Source organism: Nipponia nippon, unplaced genomic scaffold, assembly GCF_047370975.1.
Source record: "Nipponia nippon isolate SJK-2023a ecotype South Korea unplaced genomic scaffold, ASM4737097v1 scaffold_9, whole genome shotgun sequence".
NCBI lineage: Eukaryota > Metazoa > Chordata > Aves > Pelecaniformes > Threskiornithidae > Nipponia > Nipponia nippon.
In genome coordinates this window covers 16,221,089-16,244,053 of record NW_028262413.1, presented here as the reverse complement: position 1 = coordinate 16,244,053, position 22,965 = coordinate 16,221,089, and the positions used below count along the sequence as shown (strand labels likewise).

Below are 22,965 nucleotides of genomic sequence, written 5' to 3'. Positions count from 1 at the left end.
GTTTTTTTCCTCAGGTTGCAGTGTTAGCATATCCATAACATGTGGTAGATTCTGGCTTAAATCAAAGTTCGTTGTTTTCCTAGTAATGCTATTTTCTAGTAAGTCTTGTGGTCTGGACTACTGACCAGACCACACTAGATCATATCATATCAATATGGCCCCTCCTGGATTCAAAGTCAGTGAATCTAAGTATATTCAGCTACAAAGTCTCCGTTCAAGTATTTTTAATGATGAATTTAAAAACAATACCCGATTTGAGGTACTTACTGGAAAAAAACAGCATGTGTAGGCTGGCTAGCAATAAGAGAGAATGCTACAATCCCCTAGCCTTACCTTCATACAAAAAAAAAAGAAAGGAAGGTCAGATAAGGACAGTTAGTATTTTTATAAGGCAGGAAGCTTTGCAGTCTCCTAGCCTGCAGCTGCTGCACCAAAACGAGTCACCAGGAGCTTTCAAACCTCAGAATTTAATGTGGCCTCTCTACTGGCCTGTTGTTTTGATTGTTTACTTGGTTTTCACTCTCACCCCTTTTTTCCTCATCTTGTGCAATAAAAACTCCATGCACTTCATGGCTTATTGGGATGCAGAAAGATGTTGGAAGAGGCACTCACAGAACTAGTTTCTAAGCAATTGTATATGAATGCCCAGTTTCTGCTCTCGTCACAAACTGGGATGCGCTTATGTTTCTAATTGTTCACTTATTTTCATAGAAAAACTGAGATTCAAATACTTTGCCCATGAAAACCTGAATAGCAGATATGGGAAATTCAACAGTAAGAGCCCAACCTGACCCTGATGGAGGGACACACAGAGTCATCTCCTTACAGGGAATACAGAGGAGAATTAAACCTTTAACAGTTCTGCAGGACCATCCTCAGGCTGGTCCTGAATGCTGTACTAATGCCTTTCAATTACTTGTACTTTTAGCAATACTGAAGAAGCAGGTGCTGAAATCACACCCTTTTAATTTTATTGAATGAAGGCTGCTGCTTTTGAACACCAGATACTGCTATGAAGATAAACCATCTAGTTACAGTGCCCTAGCTCCTGGCAAATGCAGCCAGAATCTGTGGGTTAGGAACCTGCCTCATGCCACTGAGCAGCAAAGCATTAGTTATACCTGTGCACAGCATCAGCTTTCCTGCCTTGTTGTGTTGTGCATTGCCTTGCACCCCATTGCCACAGTTTGCATTCAGACCTCCACAAAGCCGAGGCAGCTTTAAATGCCTGAGCTTCTCTAGCCACTGCCTGTGAAGAGGGGATGTGTCTGGCAGCAGCAGGCAGGGGAAATGGCAGTGGCTGGTAGGAACCTGGAAAGGGCCAGGGCACCACAGGGGCCAAAGCCTCTCAAGTGTATCCAGGTGCCAGCAAAGGCTCCTTTACAAGTCTGAAGTAAAGAAGATGGAAAAAGAGGAAAAAAAGCCTGTAGGAATCAGGCTTTGACCTGGAAACATTTCAGCATCCAGAGCTCTGGATGAAGGAGACTTTAAGCAATGTTTTCCGCACAAAATATTTGCTGTCTGCTGTTGGGATGATTTTCTAATGCCCGGGGATCTAATACAGATTATCAGTGCAGTTTCAGATGGAGGCCTTATTCCTCACTTCCAAGTCAAAGCTGGGGAAACATTTTGCTATGCACTCTTAAACAGGTGCCCTATTATGTACCAGAGTTGGCTACATTTTAATATAGAGGAAATTACTCCTGTGCCCACATAATTTATAAATCACTTCAGGATCAAAACCATTTCTAAGATGAGGGAAAAAGGTCTCAGTTAGGTTTCATAGGGAAAATGGTTTGTTCCATAGCTTAAATTTATAGCTTCTTCCTCTCTTTAAATTAAGATTTGGAGACAAGTGTTGCAAATTTTAGCACAAGACATGTAGACGTTGATGTTTTTCATGTCAAGCTGTTGGACCTAATGAAGTGATGGGAGAATCTCATCCTTCATTTTTAAAAATTATGTTTCTGGTTAAGAAACACTATAAAAATGAGACCAACTACACCCAGAAAAGCAGGAAAAAAAGGCAAGGTAAATAAAAAGATACCAAACTCATTGTAAGCATAAGGGTCTGATGGCTTGATCAGGTGAAATGATCAATTTTGGGTTGACAGCATTGTGGAATTCAGCTGAAAATGTGTATGAATTAATAGATGGAAGAAAACATACGCTATGATCTCCTTGCTATACTGAGCACACTCTATCATTATTGATGGCATATCTGATAGTTCCTAGAAAGCACAGTTTAGGAGTCAAGAAATTGTAATGATAATTTCAGAAAAGAGACTTTAAGTGTGTTTCCCTAATTTCTGTCTTGTTTTTCACAGAATTTCTATGAAGGTATCTTGAAAGTGCTTGGAGAAAAAGATGAAAATGAACAGGAAGAAGTTAAACTCAAGCAGGGCTTAAGTGAACTCCCTGAAATTTATGAATTACACCAAGACATCCTGGGAGAACTGGAAGAAAGAGTCCTTAAATGGTAGGTATGGAATGGCATGGTTTGATGGCCTTAACATACTCTCCACAGCAGGTGGGTGAACTCATCAGTGTTCCCTTGACCCCACTAGCAGGAAGGCTGGGATTCCAGCAGAGGTGAAAGGAGCAGAACCTGAACTACTTCGAAAGATTTTGCATACAGGCAGGAAGGAGGTAAATGTACAGGCTGTCCAGCTAAGAAACCAAATACTGAAACATTTGTGCAGTGCATAGCCCATGTCTCCAAAATGGCCCCGTCAGTCAGTGTGAGGACAGCCTGCTTCATACGCATTATCCTCTGATGCCCGTTCATAGTCATCACCAAGCGGCTTCACACTCATGGCCTGAAGGTCACAGACTCATGCCATGGGAGGCAGGAGCAGCAGACATCAGAATTGATCCTAAAGAAGATCATCTGCTTACAGAAATCTACATAGCAACTGTGTAGCTCTCAGATAAGGGACGGCCCTTCGCTCCCAGCACCAAGGCAGGGCTCTGCACAGGCTAGGCTTCCAAGCCAAACAGACACTGGCAGCCTGCTGAGGGACTCCACCTAAGCCAAACATCCTCACAGGGTGAAGTCTTTCCATAAGAGAATGAGACCATGCCTAGGACAGACAAAGCTCCAAAATTCATTCAGTTAAGGAGACCTCTGACTTAAGCCAGGATGCCAGGCCCTAGTCTATCAAACTGCTGAAATAAGAATGTCTAAGAGAAATTACCAGTGCAGACCCAAGCTGACTAAACCTACAGCAACCAGCAGAGCCCCGGCCTAGACTGAATTACTCTGGCTCTGACAGCTTATGATAGACCATGCAGCCCCACACTTCCGCGCTGCTGGACTCCAGGAGGCAGTGGTCACTGGCAGTGGCTGATCCTACTCCGGCACTGCCACTGAGCAGTTAAGGAAGTCAATTACACCAGGAGAACTTTTCAGTAACAATCCTAAATGCAGGGCATAGCTCTCCTTGTCAGCCCTGCACTTTCAAGTCAAAGCACAGAACAAGGAAAGAAAAGGCTAAAGGGAGCTGTACATTGGTTCGTGTCCACCAAGGGACTGTTACGAATGGCAGAAAGACTTAAAAAATTTCATCAGTGATTTATGATCTATACACTCATAACACAAACAGAAGTGCTGTTTTCAGCTGGGATCTAAAATGACTTGTGTCCTAAAGAAGTCACAGCCCTACTCTAGCAGCATGCTGCCCGTTCCCTAAGACAAAGGGGACACAGCTGGAAATGCCCTAAGATTCTGTCCAGAAACACTCTGTGGCACCAGGGAAAAAAGAGAGCTGTACTGCAAACGCTGCCAACACAACAGAATGACACATGGCGTAGGGCTGCGCTCATACAGGTTCCCAGGTCACCACCACCCTTGAACCTTCCAGTAAGTCCTTCCCTGTGCCTGGGCTCCCCCAGGCACTGTTGCTCTGACATCCTCAGGAACTCATGTTCCTCTCTTAACTATGATTACTCTTTTGTGATCTCGGATTTTGTCCTATTCTCTCCTTGTACATGCTTCATAAATATTTCAATACTGTGCAACTGGGTGCTGAGACAGATGGTGGTGGGGCAGTGCTGAGAAGGGGGCAATGAAGGAGAGCTGAAGATATGATGTTACAACTGAAGACGTTATATTATCCCCCACAACCAGTGCTCAAAGCACTGCAGCAGCTGGAAGGTCTGTTTAGAGAAGTGGAAGCTGTGTCCAGAAAGGAGACATCCTACCCACTATGGACACATGGTGCTGCCATGGCAAAGGCAGAGCAAAAGGATCTCATGGTGCCCATTCTACAGCAGCCCATTTTGTTGTCCACTATGTCATTGAAGCACTCCCTCTGTCCTGCCATTTAACCTAGGCTTTAGCTGCACAATGTCCTTAGCCACTGTGGGTTTAATACAATGAGAAAGGTGTATGGCTCTTCTTCATTAATTTTTATTTATTTATTTATTTGCTGATTCTTTTCTTTCTGTGGCCTTAGGGAGGAACACCAGAAAGTTGCTGATGTTTTTCTCTCCAGAAAATCAAAGCTGAATCACCACACAGCATACATTATGCAGTTTGATAGGAATTTGGCTTTGCTAGATGAAACCTGCCTTAAGTATTCCCAACTGGCTACCATAATTCAGGAGTTTGAGGTAAGGCTCCCATGTTTTTTTACTTGCACTAATGCATGGTTGTGCCACAGGGCTTACTCAAAGATATTTTTTCTGCAACTCCACCAGTGTTCACATGGGGTAGAATGGGAGAATAGCTCTCTTCACATATCCTGGTGCTAAAGCTGAAGTGAGATGTTCACATGTGCATGATGTGTTTCTGTTCTGTGTCTGTTGCCCACACACCCCTGTGTGTGCATACAGAATGTATGTCTGTGAATCTACAGATCTGTGAGTATATTTTGCTGAAATATATATGTGGAGTAGTTTCTCAGTCACATATTAACTTATCAAGCTCTTTGAGGATGTGTTAGAGTTCGTAACTATTATTATTACCATCTCTTCATATTTTCTCTTCTTTCACTGCATTTTCCACCCTTTCTTTTGTACTGGGTCTGGCCAGGATGAAGTTAGGGTTAGCCTGTATAGGTGCTTAGCTGCTGGCAGCGATCAACCCACATCATCTTTACAATTGCATTTTTCTGCATTTTTAAATGCCTGTTAACTGCTTCCTCTGTTTACAGAGGATGTTGTGACAGGCAACACTGAACTGCACAGGAAGACACAAACTCCACTGGCCAGACACATACAGGGTTCTTTTCATCTCAACTCCCTGAATGGTCTGTAACCTCTAGAACTGTAACCTCTGGCCCTGTGGCAAGAAACATGTGTTTTCCAGTTGTGTTAACTCAGTCATCTGTGCTGAATAACTAAAAAACACCATCAAGATACATGTGACAGAAATTCCATGATTCGTGATTACATTTTAAACTACTGGCGATGTGGCCATTTCACATAATTTCAAAGGCATAAACCCATATGTGGATGGGAAAGTTCAGTTGGGCTACACTGATTCTATTGAGCTAAAATGGTTAAAAAATATGCTGCTTTATTGTGGGTCTAGAACCCCTGTTTCTTACAACAATGTTTACTTGGGTGGCAGAGGGGCTGTAAGGATAAATTAGCGACCAGACCTTAAAGGTTATTTAGAGTGCAAGCTCTATGAGGTATGGATTGTGTTTTTCTCTGCAGCATATGTGAAATATTAAGGATAACAATTAATTTCAAAAGACATTTGGAAGTCAGCATTTACAAACAGATACCTTGCAGTCACCACAATTATTTCCTGTTAGCAGCTGAGGGGAGTTCTGATGGCTCACACTGCTCTGAACATGAACTTGGCAAACGCAAGCTATCTGCTGAGAGCCTGTATTCCCAGCATCCCTCCCAGCCACAGGCCTATACACTTCTGTCTTAACTATCAAGCTCTTATTTCTAAGAAAGCAGATGAGGCTTTCCCTAGGATGAGATCAGCAGGATTTTGCCCTAGAATCAGTGAGTTCTGTAACTTCTTGCCCCCTTGTATGCATGCATGCATGCATACAGACACAAATGAGGGGGCGGTGTCTCTCAGTCCTTTCCTATTGCATTTTTTTAAAGCATAACCACTATTAGCTTTCCAGTCTAATAACACAGAATTTAGGGCCTCATCTTGTTTCTGTCACCTTTGACTTGAGTATGGGCGACTGGCAATGCTCAGCAGAACCCTGAACGCACATTTGGTGAGAGCAGTCAGCCAGTTAGAGGAGTAATACAGTAACATGAAACACCCCTACTGCCTTGGAAAATGCTGTCTCTTGCCAGCCTTCCTTTAAACAGTTAGATTCCTACTCTCCTTTTGTCCCTTCACAAGTGGCAAACATTTCAGAAATGTTGGTCAATGAACACTGAAACCCCATGAAACTCAACTGAGTTTTGGACTCAGAGCTTGTAAGGAACCTGCTGGGTTTTGTCCCACTCCTCTCAGGTCCTGTAAGCTTCTGTTTCTTGGTGCCTCTGGAGATGTGGAGACTTTTGAGGATGGAGTTTTGTGGCTTACTGTCGTTTTTGCAGCAATGTTGTGACGCTTTTAACAGATATACAACAAGTTTCCTATTTTAATTGAGCCCTTATAGAATAGCATCATCTAGGTTGGAAAAGACCCTTAAGATCATTGAGTCCAACTGTAAACCTAACACTGACACTAAACCATGTCCCTAAGCGCCACGTCTACATGGCTTTTAAATACCTCCAGGGATAGGGACTCAGCCACTCCCCTGGGCAGCCTGTTCCAATGCTTGATAAACCTTTCAGTGAAGAAATCTTTCCCAATATCCATCCAATCTAAACCTCCCCTGGCACAACTTGAGCCCATTTCCTCTTGTCCTATCACTTGTTACTTGGGAGAAGAGACCGACCCCCACCTCACTACAACCTCCTGTCAGGTAGTTGTAGAGAGCAATAAGGTCTCCCCTCAGCTTCCTTTTTTCCTGGCTAAACAACCCCAGCTCCCTCAGCCGCTCCTCAGAAGACTTGTGCTCTAGACCCTTCACCAGCTTCGTCGCCCTTCTTTGAACACGCTCCAGCACCTCAATGTCCTTCTTGCAGTGAGGGGCCCAAAACTGAACACAGGATTTGAGGTGCGGCCTCACCAGTGCAAGTACAGGGGCACTATCACCTCCCTGGTCCTGCTGGCCACACTATTTCTGATACAAGCCAGGATGGTGTTGGCCTTCTTGGCCACCTGGGCACACTGCTGGCTCATATTCAGCTGGCTGTTGACCAGCACCCCCAGGTCCTTTTCCATTGGGCAGCTTTCAGCCACTCCTCCCCAAGCCTGTAGCATTGCATGGGGTTGTTGTGACCCAAGTGCAGGACCCGGCACTCAGCCTTGTGGAACCTCATACAGTTGGCCTCAGCCCATCGATCCAGCCTGTCCAGATCCTTCTGTAGGGCCTTCCTACCCTCCAGCAGATCAACACTCCCGCCCAACTTGGTGTCATCTGCAACCTTACTGAGGGTGCACTCAATCGCCTTGTCCAGGTCATTGATAAAGGTATTAAACAGAACTGGCCCCAGTACTGAGCCCTGGGGAACACCACTTGTGACCAGCTGCCAACTGGATTTAACTCCATTCTCCACAACTCTTTGGACCTGGCCATCCAGCCAGTTTTTTACCCAGCAAAGGGTACGCCTGTCCAAGCCAGGAGCAGCCAGTTTCTCCAGGAGAATGCTGTGGGAAATGGTGTCAAAGGCTCTACTAAATTCTAGGTAGACAACATCCACAGCCTTTCCCTCATCCACTAAGCAGGTCACCTTCTGATAGAAGGAGATCAGGTTAGTCAAGCAGGACCTGACTTTCATAAACCATGCTGACTGGGCCTGATACACGGCAACATGCAATGGGTCAAATCTAAAAGGTAAAGGTAAAGAGAAAAATGCTACTTCTTTTCCATGTGTGTATTAAATCAGATCACAACCTCACTTTATTTTCTTGTAAACAGTCTCTGGACATTCAGTTCCAACTCAATCACAGGGAGATGCTTTGCTGTATTTTGCTCAATTCCATGTCTTGAAATAAGATGCTAAAAAGTTGCAGGCAGAAGAAACTTTCAGCCCAAAAAAGGACAACGATGACAAGCTTCATTGAGATCTGATACCTCTGTCTTCAGATGCCACCCTAAAATCTTTATCCAGCCTTTACCTTCTAAATGGTATTTGCTTTCCTCCCTTCTCCCTTGGAGTCCAAACTATTTTTGAATGATGCCATAGGAAATAAACTGTTTACAGTACTTCTTTATAGTCACAAAGGCAATACCCCCTAGCAAGCCGGGTAAATTTCAAATGGTTCAATGGAGTTTGTGCATGCAACTGGTAGCAAACTTTCATAGTACACATCAGGTGGAGACGACATTTTGCTGCTGAGCTCACACATCCCTGATCTTTGTGTTTCCTTTCCCTTCCATTGAGGACAGCAGAGCTCTGGTGGCAGCCCTCAGAGTGTGAAACACCAGCTTTTGAAAGTAGTGCAGCGTGTCTTCCAGTATCGTGTGCTGCTCACAGGTCAGTAAAATCACTCTCAAAGGTACTCAATGGAAACCCTCCCATGACGTTCTGTGCTTCCACTGTGCCACATGTTGATGCCAAGACAGCTAAAATAGGGCTGAAGCAGTGTGGGATTTCCTGGGAACTTTAATATGCTTAGTACAGGCTTCAGGAAATGTCAGGGAGTCTGGGAAGGAGCAGGCACTTCTTCAGCACAACCATGCTGAAAGGTCACAAAAAAGTGTAAAGTCAGGTGCTTTTAGCCATTCCTTCTCGGCTTTTTCCTTCTGTGAATTAGGAGAGGCAGAGTTCAGCCTCATTGCCAACGAACAGCTTTGATTTTATTTATGTCAAGGGCAATTATCAGAGACAGTAGGGGACAGCAGTCCCCAGCAAGGGGACTCTGCACTGCATCCTATATGACAGTGGCAAGCACCATCTCCTTCCACTCCATCAGCAAAGCAGTTGTACCCAGTACTGCACCCTAAGCCCTGTGTACGGTACTCCTAAGGCTAGTGATAATTTTAAGGCAAAATCCCGGTCCAATTTCTCTGCGTTGTAGAAGGCAGAGATCCAAATTTACATTAACAGCACATTTACAGGTTATACATTTACAGTAACACCTTCCCTTTACATTCAGGACCATATATATCACTCCCACCTGGAGTCTCTCCAAGGGGGGTTGTGTTCCCTCTGGTGGCTTATTCTCTGCAAGCCACAGCAAATCTAGCAAGCCTGAGCCTGTGAGGGGAGCAAACTTTCTGGAGCAGGATGTGGCCCCTAGAAAGAATTGTGAAGTTTAGGTTTGTACCTAATGAACTGCTTGGGGAAGGAAATGGCGAAATGTAATAATGAATTTCAGTGTTGTCAAGTAATTTAGTCAGATCAGACCACAAAAGAGCAGGGATCCATAGACATAGATGGAGAAATGCTTTAGGATTATGTATATGTGTGGGTGGAGAGGGATGCAAGATGAGTTATGCGTGGGACAGTAAAAAGGAAGCCATAAACTCTGCCCATACTCAACAGATGATGAAGGGCACAGAATATTAGAAGAGACTCCTAGAAATGCAGCAGAACAAAGTGACCATATGAAATTTTTATTCACAGCACAGATTAGCAGCAGTTTCATCTTGCTCCAGACACTTTGATCAAGGATGCAACTCATTATTCACAGCTGGTTTTGCTTTTTTAGTACCAGCAATACAAATGAACACCGGATGCCAATAGTAGGCCTTTTTTTCTGTCTGACTTGCTTGCCTCTCTGGGTGTGTCCACATTAAGGGCAACTTTCCAGACTTGCGGGTTGCAATACTTAGTAGTCTCACATGATCCTTACAGTGTTTTTTTAGTGCATGCACACAATACTGCATCCAAGAAAAAGGACTTGGCATGTCCCTGTCAGGGATGCCCCCACTATACTCCCATCTTCTCGGCCCATGTCTGTGGTCCACAAGGTAAATGGAAAACATGAAGCATGATATTTTGTGAGAGAGCTGGAAGGGTTTCAGTGCAGCTCCAGTGATTGAATTCCATCTGTGCTTGAAGCAACCTGAGCTCCTCCTTGTCCCAGGTACTGGCACTAACTGGGAAAATGAAAGTTTTTGTGTGTAGTGAGATAAGATCTGCTAGATTACGATATTCCAGAAAACAGGCTTACTGCTTCAGTTCTTCACCTCAAGAAACAAAGCGCCTCTTTGCCTGCTAGGACAGGGTGGGTCTGGAACAGTGCAGTCCTTCAGATTCTCTAGACAGCGTAACAAAAAATTAAAATATGCAGGTGTACTTGTGTGTTCAAAACTGGCTGTTTCTACCAGATAAGGAAGGGTATTTCATGAGGATATTGGTTGCCAATTACTGCACTACAGCCAAAAGGAGTTGCCCACTCAGTTAAATGTCCATAGGCAAGGGCAGAGCTTGCAGCTGTGAAAAGGAACGCTAATTATTGCCTGGTAACACCGCACAACCCCTTCCTGCCTGACTGAGTACAGGCAGATGCTTTCCTGAATGCACATAAGCCAGGTAGATTTCAGGACACCAGGGAGGGCACAGCACTAGAAAGAGAAATGTATATGGATAGGACATTCAAGGGAACGGCTGTCCATGCACAGCACCATTCTCAGCACAGAGGCCTAGTTCTTGGATGCAGAATTTAGGAGCCTGGATTCATCAGAAAGATAAGAGTGAAGTATTTCAGGATTAGAGTTTTAAAATGGTGGTAGTCATATACTACAGTCATTAAAAGCGTAAAGACCCAGACACAGAACAGACAGATGATCCAAGGCAAATAGTCCAAATAAAATTGACAGGTTAAAGGTTAGTATATAATGCAAATATAATTTCTGTAAATGTAAGTCATATTGTGTGTATTTTACAGAACCTATTTTCAGAATGTTATTGAGTTCAGTAGTAATCATTGAACTCTGCATGTACAGAACCAGAGTCTCCTTCCTGTGTCTATAAAATGCATATAATTCATTTACTATAAATATAGAAAATCAGTCATTACAGCCAACACCATTCATTCAGATGAGAAAATAGAATTCATTAGAAGAACAGTTATTTGTAAAGTGGTGCTACTCAGCAATTCTCTTGGCTGAGGAAGAAGGAAATATTTTTGTCACTCTGTTTATTCGTTTATACCTGCCAAGTTATGTGATGAGTCCAAGTCTGTATCAATGCTCTTCATTGATTCTCAAAGCAGAATGCAGTCAAAGATGAGTTTTGCTTTGGAAAGAGGCTATATACACTTAATTATTTGGGAATAAAGTGATATGGGACATTACTGTGAATGCCCCATCCCTGGAAGTGTTCAAGGACAGGTTGGATGGGGCTTTGAGCAACCTGGTCTAGTGGAAGATGTTCCTGCCCATGGCAGGGGGCTTGGAACTAGATGACCTTTAAGGTCTCTTCCAACCCAAACTATTCTGTGATTCTATTATTAGGATTTTATGTTTTAGCTAATAACACTAAAAATTATGTGGATCTGTATTCTGATTACTGGATGTCTGTGTTTGTTTGATCATTTTCTACAGATTACTTGAATAATCTTTGCCCTGATTCTACAGAGTATGAAGCCACACAAGGTAAAATGAAATGGGTAGAACAAAAATTCTGCTTTGCTAACTCTGCTTCTAAAGAGGTACAGGATCTGTACTGGTAGTATATGGAAGAGGATTATTTTCAAGATGTTGTGTTAATAGGTTAGATATAAGATCTATAAGAACTGATTACTAATTTAGACAAATTATTTAGGGCAAGAACCCTATCTTTTTTTCATTGAAACTTGTGGGCTTCCTATAGTTTTGACAGGATGAACTTACAGAAGAAGAAATTATCATTTATACAAGCGTGGTGCAGATATTGTAGTTCTGCCCCAGGCATCAGGGAAATCCTAGTCTTCCTTGGCTCTGTCCATAGTTGGCCTGGTCATTGTAAAGTCAACTGCGATGGCTCCACCTATTTGTTTGTGTACCATTATCTATGGTATGCCTGCTGTGCTCTGTGAAGTTTGGAGAAACCCAGGAGGTTTCAACTGTATATCTGTATTCTGGATTCCTTAAGCCTAAGTAAACTTGAAAGACATTGAATAAAAATCAGTTCTGCACAATCAAGAAGAAGATATCCAGATGTTCAGCTGCTAACACCATCCTTTCCAACACATCAGATGGATAAAGCAGAAGTCTCTTACTCCCACTGAAGTCAAAGCCAGGTTTAGCTGTGGCCTCAGTGCGAGTAGCTTCCAGGCTGGAGAAAGCAGGAATAACATTGTATTAATGAAACTAGTTCATTTCTCTGTTACACTGAGTGTAAAACCAAACCAACTTCTAGCAATGAAGTCTGTGACTGACTGAGGGTCAGTCTGTTCTGACCGAGAGTATTGTGCAAGATTTAGGACCCAGTGGGACTACAGCTATACCAGTAATTTAAACAAGGCCAAGGCAGATGCTCAAGCCCTATGGCCACAGTTGCCTGTCTTGGCTGTGGTTAGCACGTGTTTGTCACATTTCTGGCCAGCAATGGCTGGCTTGCTCCCAGATTACGCCCAGAAACAGACAGGATGCCCTGTTCCACAGGGGAAGAGATCCGAGATAAGGACCTGAGCCATGTTATGTCACTGCTCTCAGGCCAACATGCGCTGGCCCATGTTATTTGCCAGTGGAGAATCCAGGTGTTAATTCATGTCACCACTTCATACACACTTCTGTCAGAAAGGGATGACCTGTCCTCTCCCTCGGCAGTAAGGGGAAACAGGTCACCTTAGATTGCCATGCTTTCAGATGGCTAAAGCTGGGTTACATTAATCTCTCCCGACCACAAGCTCCAATTGTCGAAAGTCTGCAACTAGAAAACATCACGAAAAGATTTTGTGCCATGCTAGGTGCTTAAAAGGGACCTCATGAGCTCTCTTGGTCAGCAAAAGTATGACGCAGAGTTTCACACAAGAGAATGATGAAGGGAAGGGGAACTGACAGCACTGTGCTTAAATTTGCTGGGCAGTTGCATTCTGAAGGTGCCAAAGAAATTAAAGGAGCTGCTGCTGGGGATGTTGTTTGCTTTTTTTAAAAGATGCCCTTGCAAACAGAAGGGATTGGCATTATTTTCCTACTCTTTTATGTGATTTATGGTGTTTGTTTTGCTTCATCCCTCAGCTGCCTTATTCATTGTTTCTGAAATCACAGACCGAGCCAACGACAGCATGCTCCAAGCGGTGAGTCCTACCATGACACATGCTCTCCTGACCGATAGTGTCTTTTCTGCACATCTGCTGAAGTGAATGCATATCTCTGCTAAATTCTGAAGCCTCCTCCAGGGTGAGACTCAGGGGTTTATACAGATCTGGTTTACAGTATTGCAGATATGGAGTAGGTCTATGGCCTTTAGTGCAGCTGTGCAAGATGTAAGTCACTGTAGCAAGCAGCACGAAGTTTTTTTCCCTCTTGGGATTGCTGAAATGGTATGTGGAGCAATGAAGTGAGAGACAGGAATTTTCATGGTTCTATTTCTAGCCTGGGATGTTTTTAGATATGAAATGTTGAAGACATCACAAATGTACTGTCAAGGATACATTCTGAGCTCATTTACATAATTTTTCCATAATTCTGGAATCCGATTTTACTTCAGAATAGGTCATGGTTTATAGTCTTGCAAATGATCACACAACCAAATACACTGGCCAAGACTTTCATAGGTTAGAGCTCATGTCTAAATTCAGATTTAGGTAGCTAAATAAGTTATATAGTTTTCCAAAGTAATGAAGAGTTTCTGTAAGGTCAGTGTGATTTATTAATATTGCTTACATGATAGTAGAGTTCTAATTTACTGGCAAAGATAGCCTGCAGATAGCTGGTCTTATGATCATTTGTTCCCAAGGATCTAGGTGTGATTTTTGTCTAAGATGGTAGGAGTTTTCTATTGACATCAGTAAGAAGCAGTGTTGGGAGGCATAGGAAGCAGCAGAGACTGTCAGACACGTGATCCAGCAGGTTCCAGAGGAATTCAACTTGGTGGACCTCTAGGTGACAACTAAAGGTAGTGCCTTTCTTTTTGTAATACTAGCCACCCACACCTGCAGCTAAATTCTCTCCTGAGGTCCACGTTTGCTTTAGCTGCACAGACCTAGCATTCAGCTCAAGTAGTGAGAAAGAAGTGCCTACAGTCTTCGCAGTCTAATGAAATGTTGCTCACTAAGTCCATAGTTTCAGAATCATTCTGTAGAGTGGCCAGACTACATTTCTTTTTATGATAAAACTCTACATCTGTTAGACCTAGAGAAAATAGTCATAACAGAGGCCAAAATTTCAAAAAATGCCATTTTTAAGCACTTGTTTTCAAGACATTTAGATTACCAAGGAGTACGTGAAGTTGCTAAGGAAGACGTTGACTATTATGACGTGGTTTGTGTTCAACAGCATGCGTGTTAGAGAACAAAGCACCTCATTCCAGGCATCCTGCATTTCATCCAATAGTTAGTGGTTACGCTGAAGTGTTTCTTTCTCAAAAGATGTCTCATCTGAAGCATTTTATCATTGCATTGGGTCACATGGATTTCAAGTGATTGGAATGTATCATATCTTTTGGGATTTCACACTTCATTTCTCATTTGAACATTGCTGAATTTAACATCCTGCATTGAGATTTTGTTGTGCATTTGCTAAATAAAAAGATCTTTTTGGCATTGCAAACATCCTTCCCTATGGTTAATTACAGATGGCATTCAATTCACTTCTTTATTATTTCATTTACTAAGCAGAGTGAGGCTTGTTAATGATCACTCAGGTACCAAAACACAAAATTCAAGAGACAAAGAGAAAAAAACACCTGGGCATCAATGCAGACAAAGGGAAGAAACGAAATTGTCAACCCTTCTTAGTAAAAGCTTGTTTGCAGGTAGGATTTTAAGGTTGAAAGAATGAATGCACAGGAATTTTTAGGGAAAGACACATGCTGAAGGCCACTACAGCTACACACCAGCACTGCTGACTCAGCATATTCCCTTCAACGCCTTTGTCCTCTGGCTGCAGTGGAGTGGAAGCACTGGGTGAAGCAGTGAATTCAGACTGTGTGACATGGTAAAAACGCAGTAGGTCAACTAGATGAAGGATGTTTTTTGCAACAGCTTGGGAGGTAGAGAATGAAAGTCTGAAAACCCAAGGTGCCCTTCATCTTTTAAAACTGAAGCTTTCATGCTTTGTTCAGAGAAGTAGAAGCATCTGCTTGCAGCAAATGAACCCAAGAGCCAAGAATGTCAACTTTTGCTCACATCTGGAAATCTCTGCTGCTCAGGTTTAAAAGCCATGTCTCTGATATGTGGGCCAAGGTCATAAATGGATCCCGTGTGTTCATGGGCTGTTTCAGAGCACCAAGTTCAGTGATGATCTCCTCATGGCCAGCGACTGACAAAAAACAAGCCTTCTAATATTTGTATCAGAAAGGGATAAGTTGTAGCTAAAACTACTTACTATTTCCTGAATAGAGAAACCTGTCTTCATGGATCTGCCTCCTTCCCCATCTGATAGCTAGAAACTGAGACTGAGGCTCTGAACCTGCTTCTCCTGAAGCCAGTGGCAAAATTACCACAGATCAACACGAAGTCCAACTGGTGGGTTTCTGGTTTTGTGCAGAGATGATCTCAAGCCATGATGACAGATCAAGATTTTGAGCATTCTGAAGTTCAAGGTTTTTAAGGTCAAAACTCAAAATTCAGACCTGCATTTTCACTCAATGCAAACTTAAAAAAGCTTGGACCTATTGATTTGGTTTAAGTCCATTTCTGCTTTTCTGCTCCAAGCTTCTCAACCCCCAACCCCATCCCGGCACATCTACCTCAGAACACATTCCCCCTTTATACAACAACGTCAGCCCATTTGCTATGTTGATGTGGCTCTGTGACAACCCAAAACCTTCAAACCTTCATTTTAAAGACAGCACTTTTTTTACTCCTCCTGATTGCTAAGGAGGAGTTCCAAACGTGAATCATGTGTAAACAAAGCAGCACACTGCTTCAGCAAGCAGACAGCCTCAGCACCTTTGCTGAGTGTAAACTATCAGCTACACTGATCTCTTTGGTTGCTTACTCTCAGCTTTATTTAAAGATGGTTGAGCTATCAGCACAAACTATTTTCTCATCAGCTATTATAGTAGATAGGATGGGGACAAAAGTTGGGAGGGAAGTCTTTGTAGGTGAAATGGTAGTTGCATTACAGCCAAACGTAATGGTGAAGGAGGAGAAGGAAAGGAGAGAGAAAGAAGCATAACAGAAAAGCAAGATGCAAGAAACAATGATGTTCACACAGACTAATTTGGAGTGATGTTCAGCATTGACAGCAATAACCAGTAGTGAATTACTACATATACACTATTCTGTTACCTAAACAAAAGAACAGATGTAGACTGCAGGGAGCATGTGGTCTAACAAGCCTAGAGTTTTATCATAAAAAGAAATGTAATCTGGCCACTCTACAGAATGACTCTGAAACTATGCACTTACTGAGCAAAGTTTTAAACAGGTTTGATTCTGATTTTCTTTCTCCTCAGGCAAAGAATTTATAATCATACTTTTCCATTATTAAAGCATTCTTTGTACCAAAATAATAAATATTTCATCATAAAACTGAGATCTCAGGAAAAGTTCCCACAGTAATCTCAGAGCTTTAGGGATACCTGTATTAGAGGTTGAGAACTGTAAGAGCTCAGTTCCTAACAGATCACAGTCACACATCTTTTTCTGGCATCTGTGCTTTCTTAGATTTCACTCAGATTTATGGGAGATGTGTATGAATACTTTTCTGAAGTTAGAAGTATACGTAAGTGGCCAAAATCAAATTTGCTGTGTTGCATTACCACGCAATGATTTTATCTCCACTAAGCCATGCTTTAATTTGAAGAACATCACCATATCATTACAGACCATATAATAATTGCTGTTAATAATGTCTCTTTTGGAACAATTTCATCACAAATTCCACATAGATTTTTACACTTCATTTTTTATCATATCATCAGAGCACATCTGCTCTTTTTCAAAACCGTGGCCTGGAAGAGATGAAACAAAATTTCCTTCTTTCCCATCTGTGTGAATGCTGTGGGTTTTGTGGAGGCACAGGTTCATGAGAATCAAAGTTCAATATTCTGCCAAATCAGAGGTTGTCCTCCTGAATTAATATCCCATCCACAAAAGCCACAACCAGCAGTTCTTTTCTTTCTCTCAGATTTAAAAAAATGCAAAGAATTTCAGAAGTTTTACTCTAATTACAGAACAAACTGAACAATGCCACTCAAGACAGAGCATTAATAACTTGTCATGTACCTGGTTGCAGTTCTAAGCAATGATTTAGACTTGGCATGTACCTGGAAGGAGGAAGATTTCTGCTGCCACTTATCAACTCATCAAACTACACTCCAAGAATTTGACAGGAGCATTGAATCATGATCTACATTTTCTGCAGAATATCAATGATTCATTATTAGCTTGTTTCATGATAATAACACTTCAGCAGTTTTTCCCTGGGAACTATTAACCCAGGATTTTCAGACACACTATGATATTAACTACCTCCACAGCATTTTCATCAAGTAGGAAAATATTATTCGCAATTTACAGATGTGCAGAGGCATAAGGCATACCATCACCGCATAGCATTAAGTCTATCTGTAACTCTAGGAGACATTCACTACTTGAACTAAGCAGGGTTTGTATTGCTCTCTGAACTTCTACAATCTGTTAGAGGCTCTGAGATGCAAAGAGCTATAAATCATTGTTGCTATTAACAGCTGGTGAATTCCTTGGGGAGGTGTTCCTTCTGCATAGACATAAGGATAATATGATAGAAGCTGCAGTTCCCTGCTAAAATGGCCCGAGAAGGATTTCAGCCACCCGCATCTGCAGTATTAGTTGGGTGGAGCTTTGTTTTAATTTTTCACTAGTAGTTTGTGAAGGATATTTGAAAGGAGAATTATGATAGTTTTAAGGAGAATGAAGAAAACTATATAAACAGAGAGTTTTAGGGGAACTGTAGGGAACTATACCCCCCTCAGCTGCCCACATTCCCAGATAAATCACTGTCCTTCACATGTGATGGCTGTTTGACTTCCTACAGGAAATGAGTTTGATACATCTCTGTCCATTTCCTGGTGAACATGTGTCCGTATTGCAAATGTCAGCATTACAACAGGCGCCTCTGCCAGCAGTCCCAAGAAAAGCTGAGGTGTATCTGAGCTGCAGCAACTTCTCTCACTTTTGTAGAAACCCCAATGAGTAGTACTAGCATTGGCCACGAGCGTGCTTACAGGAGGGCACTGCCTTTTCTGCGGATGAAGACCGGGTTTCCATTGTGGAAGCTGTCAATTTGACAAGTTTTGCTAGGGCTAGAACACCTTTTAGTGATGGGAAAGTCCTTTGCAAATGTCTTTTGCAAATGTCAGCTGTCCCATGATCCCTGGTATTTCCTGTGCAATTAGTTTATACATTCTGTTTCCATTTTGCTGGCCTATAGTATTTTAGAAGTGACCTGAAAAATTCCATTTGTTACTTCCTGCATTGCCAAAGAGATACTTGACGGCTGAAATTTTTGAAAATGTGTCAAGTGCCAGTTATATTGTATGGTCACAATGCAGCCCTGTGCTGGTCAAGGCTTGTAGGTGTTTCCATATGTTTGATATGCAGTTACTGATTAAGAACTAAACTTAATATCATGCTAAACAAGTGTAATATTTCACCAGGGCAGTAACATATGGAGGTATTTCAGGCTTATCTCAAAAAGCAAGCTGAAATAGGTACATTAATTGTGTTAGCTGAAATCCAGGCTAAATTAGCCTTGACAGACCATCATGTTGACATGGATATGCCCCTTCTGGTATCTGTGATAGCTTTCTTAATTAGCTGATTCTGTAGACAGCACTGATTTGTATCAGGCAGATACATTGTACGATCTAATTGAGTCTAACTAAGCCCAGGGGTATCTTAATGCCAGTCAATGGAGCACAGGAAAACAGAGCATTATCTGTCATAGCAGAAAAGTGTAGTCAAAGGCTGCCAGGTCATGAAGCTATATCAAATATGGTCCTTAGTCTGTAGTTTATCTGGGTGTGTAACTGAGGATTTAGGATACAACGGCTAACTTAGACAAGAGACTCCTAATTTTTAGACATATTCTAGTGATGACTCACTGCTGCTGTGCAGCCCATTCTACTGTTCTGACCAGATAAAACCACAGCTGAATCCTATGTACAAGCCTCGGTTTTAGCAGCCTCACCTCCTAAATGGAAGGAGATTTGAAAAGACTCTAGCAATATTGCAAAGGTACAGACATGCCTTCTTCCTCCTTTGTATACTCCTTCAATACCATCTTTTTTATGAGAGCACAGGCTTAGCTAGATTAATCTTATTTACCATCTTCATAGATAAGTTCATGTCACATATCAGTGCCCACTGACTGTCTGTGCTTTAAGGCCAAATAGGCAGTTAATAGTATCAGAGTTTGATAATGAACTTCCTGATCTTTGCAGAGCATGAAAAGAGAGATGCAGCTTCATTGCCTGCTTACTAGTTAACCTTCTAAATCCCCTATTGCAAAGCCATCAATCTGTTATCACAGAATATAACCCTCCAGATAATCCTAGCAACAGTCTTATAGTATCAAAGCATGCTTTGGATTATCTGTGTCATGCCACTAATGCACAGGCCTTTGGAGCAGATACTGTACTTTGTCTCTGCTTCCAGTTTATTAGTTCCCAGAACAAGAAAGTCAGCAGAGGCGAATGTATAAATACTGCATGGAGTTAGCAGGCCCTTTTGAAGGTGAACTGAGGTATCAGAGGTAACAGGAGTGTAGAAGGCCACAGAAGATATGAATGCAGGTGGTGAAGTTTTATAAAACCTGTAAGGCTGGAAGACTTTCTGGGTGTAAAATCCCTGGGTTCAGTTCTCTCTGAAACCTAATTCTGTAATACCACTTTTAGAGAAATAAAATGGTGGGGAGAGGTGAGGGAAGGTTTGCCTGCTTGTCTAAAGAACAGTCACCATGCAGTCTCCTAAACGCTGTTTCTCTCCCCTAGGAAAACTTGCAGAAGCTGGTACACATTGAGCACAGTGTGAGAGGGCAGAGTGGCCTCCTCCAGCCAGGAAGGGTGAGTGCTGCAGGCAGACCTATGCTGATAAGGGCATTGTTTCCGTCCAGCTATATCTCTGATTGTGTGGATGGCCAGATTTCAGATGTCTACAGGTGTTGTTTACTGAGCTACTGTGATAAGAGTTGGAGCACTGGTTTGTGTAAAAAGCCATCATTCTGGCAGTGCGCAAAGAGATGTGCTGAGAGCCTCAGGCTGGGAAAGACATGCATTGCCCCTGCTTTTACACAGAGCAGCCATTCGACTTTTCACTCCAGCTGTCCCAGCCACCCCATGTGTAGTGCTGTTTTCCTCCCTATATACTCCTGTTGAAAGGTTGCAACACTAGCAGGAATCATTTGCAGCCTGGAAAGGCTCAGAGTTTTATTTGGCTGGGTAAAAGCCTTAAATCAGGGGAAATCATTTGTTTTCAAATTTTTATTCTCACCATTCCCCAGTGGTGCTTTTAATGCAAGACATAATTTTTAAGCAACACATGAACAGAAATGTGGGAGAGTGTATAGCTCTGTCTTGCCATCCACATCAAATGCAAATTTCTTCTCCTGGCTTTCAAACCTATCCAGTTTCCTCAACTCCAACCTGCCTCTGCACTTCAAAACATTTCTTTCTCGAGTTCTGCAACTCTAAATTTCCCTTCAGTCCCCCAATATCTTCAGCAAAACTCATGAAGCAATTTTCAAGACATGCATACTCGTAGCGTAAGAATCTTCATCAGCCAAATACTGCAGTCAATCTCTTTTTTTTTTCTCTAACATCAGTAGTCTCACTTGCCCTCGCCAGGTAATGCTTTAACAAATTCTGCAAAGCCCATCATACAGAATTCGTGGGATTGGCCTCTTTGATTATAAATTGTTCTAGAGTGAAAAACTACACCAGATTCTATTCTCCATCCAAAAAGAGTAGATGACTGTTAATCCACTGAAGTAGTTCAGTTATTCTAGAACTTTTCAAATGTTATTGCAATCAAGTTCTAGTATGCTGGTTTAGCTGCTTACATACATAGTCCTTTCTATATGCATAGTTAACAATATGGACTGACAAAGTATTGTGTTTGCAAACATGTACAGATTATGTATGCAGGCATACTTACGTGGATGTAGCGTGCTGAAACCTGAGGTTTCAGCTTTTCTTTTTGGTCTGTCTATTTTAGAGGATTTTTAAAGACCAGAGTTCTTTTCTGAAGCCTGTTACGTTAGCTTTGCAATCTGCGACAGTCACCTCTCAGCACAGTCCACGGTGCAGAAGCAGTGGGCTGAGGACAAGTGGGTTTCCAACCCATTCGGTTCTGATAAAAATGCAAGCCATAAAGAGCAGCAGGGCTAACCCAGGCAAAGACTAAGCCAGATCATAAGGAGTAAGGCTAGAAGCAAGTGTTGAGGATCTCTCTCTTCCTGTGCTGATGAAAGCAGTTAGAGTAGCTCTTTCCCCAGGAAGAGTATTCTCTTTCCTCAATAAGATTCAGAATGAGAAGTCTCAGGATTACAATCTGCTGTTTTCTCCTTCAGATCTTTGTTAAAGAGGGAACGCTGATGAAAGTCTCTGGCAAAAACAGGCACCCTCGGCATTTGTTCTTGGTAAGATTTCTTTTATATTTTTACTGCCTCTCCCGTATCTTCTCCTGCACTTATGTAGCCCTGAACCCTGGCAGAAATTTTCAGGCTGCAAGTCATTTAACCATCAGCAGTGATGTGGTGAGTCAGTTTCTGTTGCTAACAGGGCTGTAGCCCTTTCCACACATGTCCCATTGGCCCTGCATACAGGAATACGGGCTGTGCAGCCCTCCGTTTGTGCCACAGCGACGTACAGCCTTGACTAGGCCATAATTTTGCAAAGGACTGCAAGTTTCCAAGGTGATCAGGAGGATGGGAGCTCCTGAATACTTTCAGCAATTAGCCTTCACACTTGAAAGTCCAAACCTAAGGCCTCAGGAGATCTGATTAGAAGCAACAGAGAACACCTTACTGCTAAAGTTTGTGAAAGCTTTCTTTGGACTCACTTGAAGCTCAAGGACAGGGTTTTAGTTCCTGCTGTCCACATCTATGTATATTACCTGATAACTGTGTACATTGCCTCGGTATAGTCCCTCTGAACACACACCTCCAGCTGATTAGAGTAATGGTTTTCAATGATAGTTTGCAAACTTCTTCTGAGATAGTTAAGAAAAATGAACCTTTCATCAGCTGGCTGGAATACCCTTCACAAGAGTCCACAACCCTACCACAAAAATTACAAGTATTTGCAAATCAAAACAGATTAAAACCCACTGTTTTGGAGATATGCTATTAACACTCATGCTTTCTGTTTTGCATTACACACTACATTGATCAGTTAGAGGGGATCAGAGACTCCAGGCTCCTGAACTCTGTTCCTAACTTTTCAGGTAGCTTATTGCGTAACCACAGGCATTTTTATGCATTTATCGGTATGAAGGGAAAAATAATACTTGCCTGTGTCTTAGGAGTTTATTACCTGCTTACCTGCTAATGTTTGAAAAATTCTTTAGAGCGCCTTCCCAGAAAAGAGCCATAAAGAACTGAGCATTACTGCTGCTATTAACATTAAAGTACTGTTTGCAGAATTTATTTTAAAATAAAAGGCTTATATACCTGGAATACGTATTTGCTGTGGCATCTGTAAGTGCTGACAGCTTTTCACCCTGGGACCATTGTGAGGAGGAGAGATGGTGTATTGCAGAAGTCATACATTTTGCCATTAATTCTTCTTATTTCTCCCTCATTAATATTTCCTATTTGTGCATCAGTGGATGCACAAGCTTCTTTGCCTCCTTGATTGTGTATTGCAGTAATAATCAAAGATCAGATGGGATGGGACACAGTGCTG

General features: G+C 42.3%; 1 protein-coding gene across 2 annotated transcripts in view; it reads left to right on the top strand.

Annotated features, from left to right (window-relative positions):
* FGD5 (FYVE, RhoGEF and PH domain containing 5) overlaps positions 1 to 22,965 on the top strand; it is a 118,096-nt gene that overhangs the window by 71,555 nt on the left and 23,576 nt on the right. Inside the window, exons 6-12 of one of the 2 annotated variants that reach the window (XM_087744645.1) lie at positions 2,328 to 2,479; positions 4,458 to 4,614; positions 8,430 to 8,514; positions 11,532 to 11,582; positions 13,149 to 13,207; positions 20,053 to 20,124; positions 21,630 to 21,698. In XM_087744645.1, the coding sequence (XP_087600771.1) occupies positions 2,328 to 2,479; positions 4,458 to 4,614; positions 8,430 to 8,514; positions 11,532 to 11,582; positions 13,149 to 13,207; positions 20,053 to 20,124; positions 21,630 to 21,698 (645 nt within the window). Of the gene's footprint in view, positions 1 to 2,327; positions 2,480 to 4,457; positions 4,615 to 8,426; positions 8,515 to 11,531; positions 11,583 to 13,148; positions 13,208 to 20,052; positions 20,125 to 21,629; positions 21,699 to 22,965 lie in introns of both variants that reach the window. The other variant, XM_087744643.1, reaches the window with a different exon arrangement.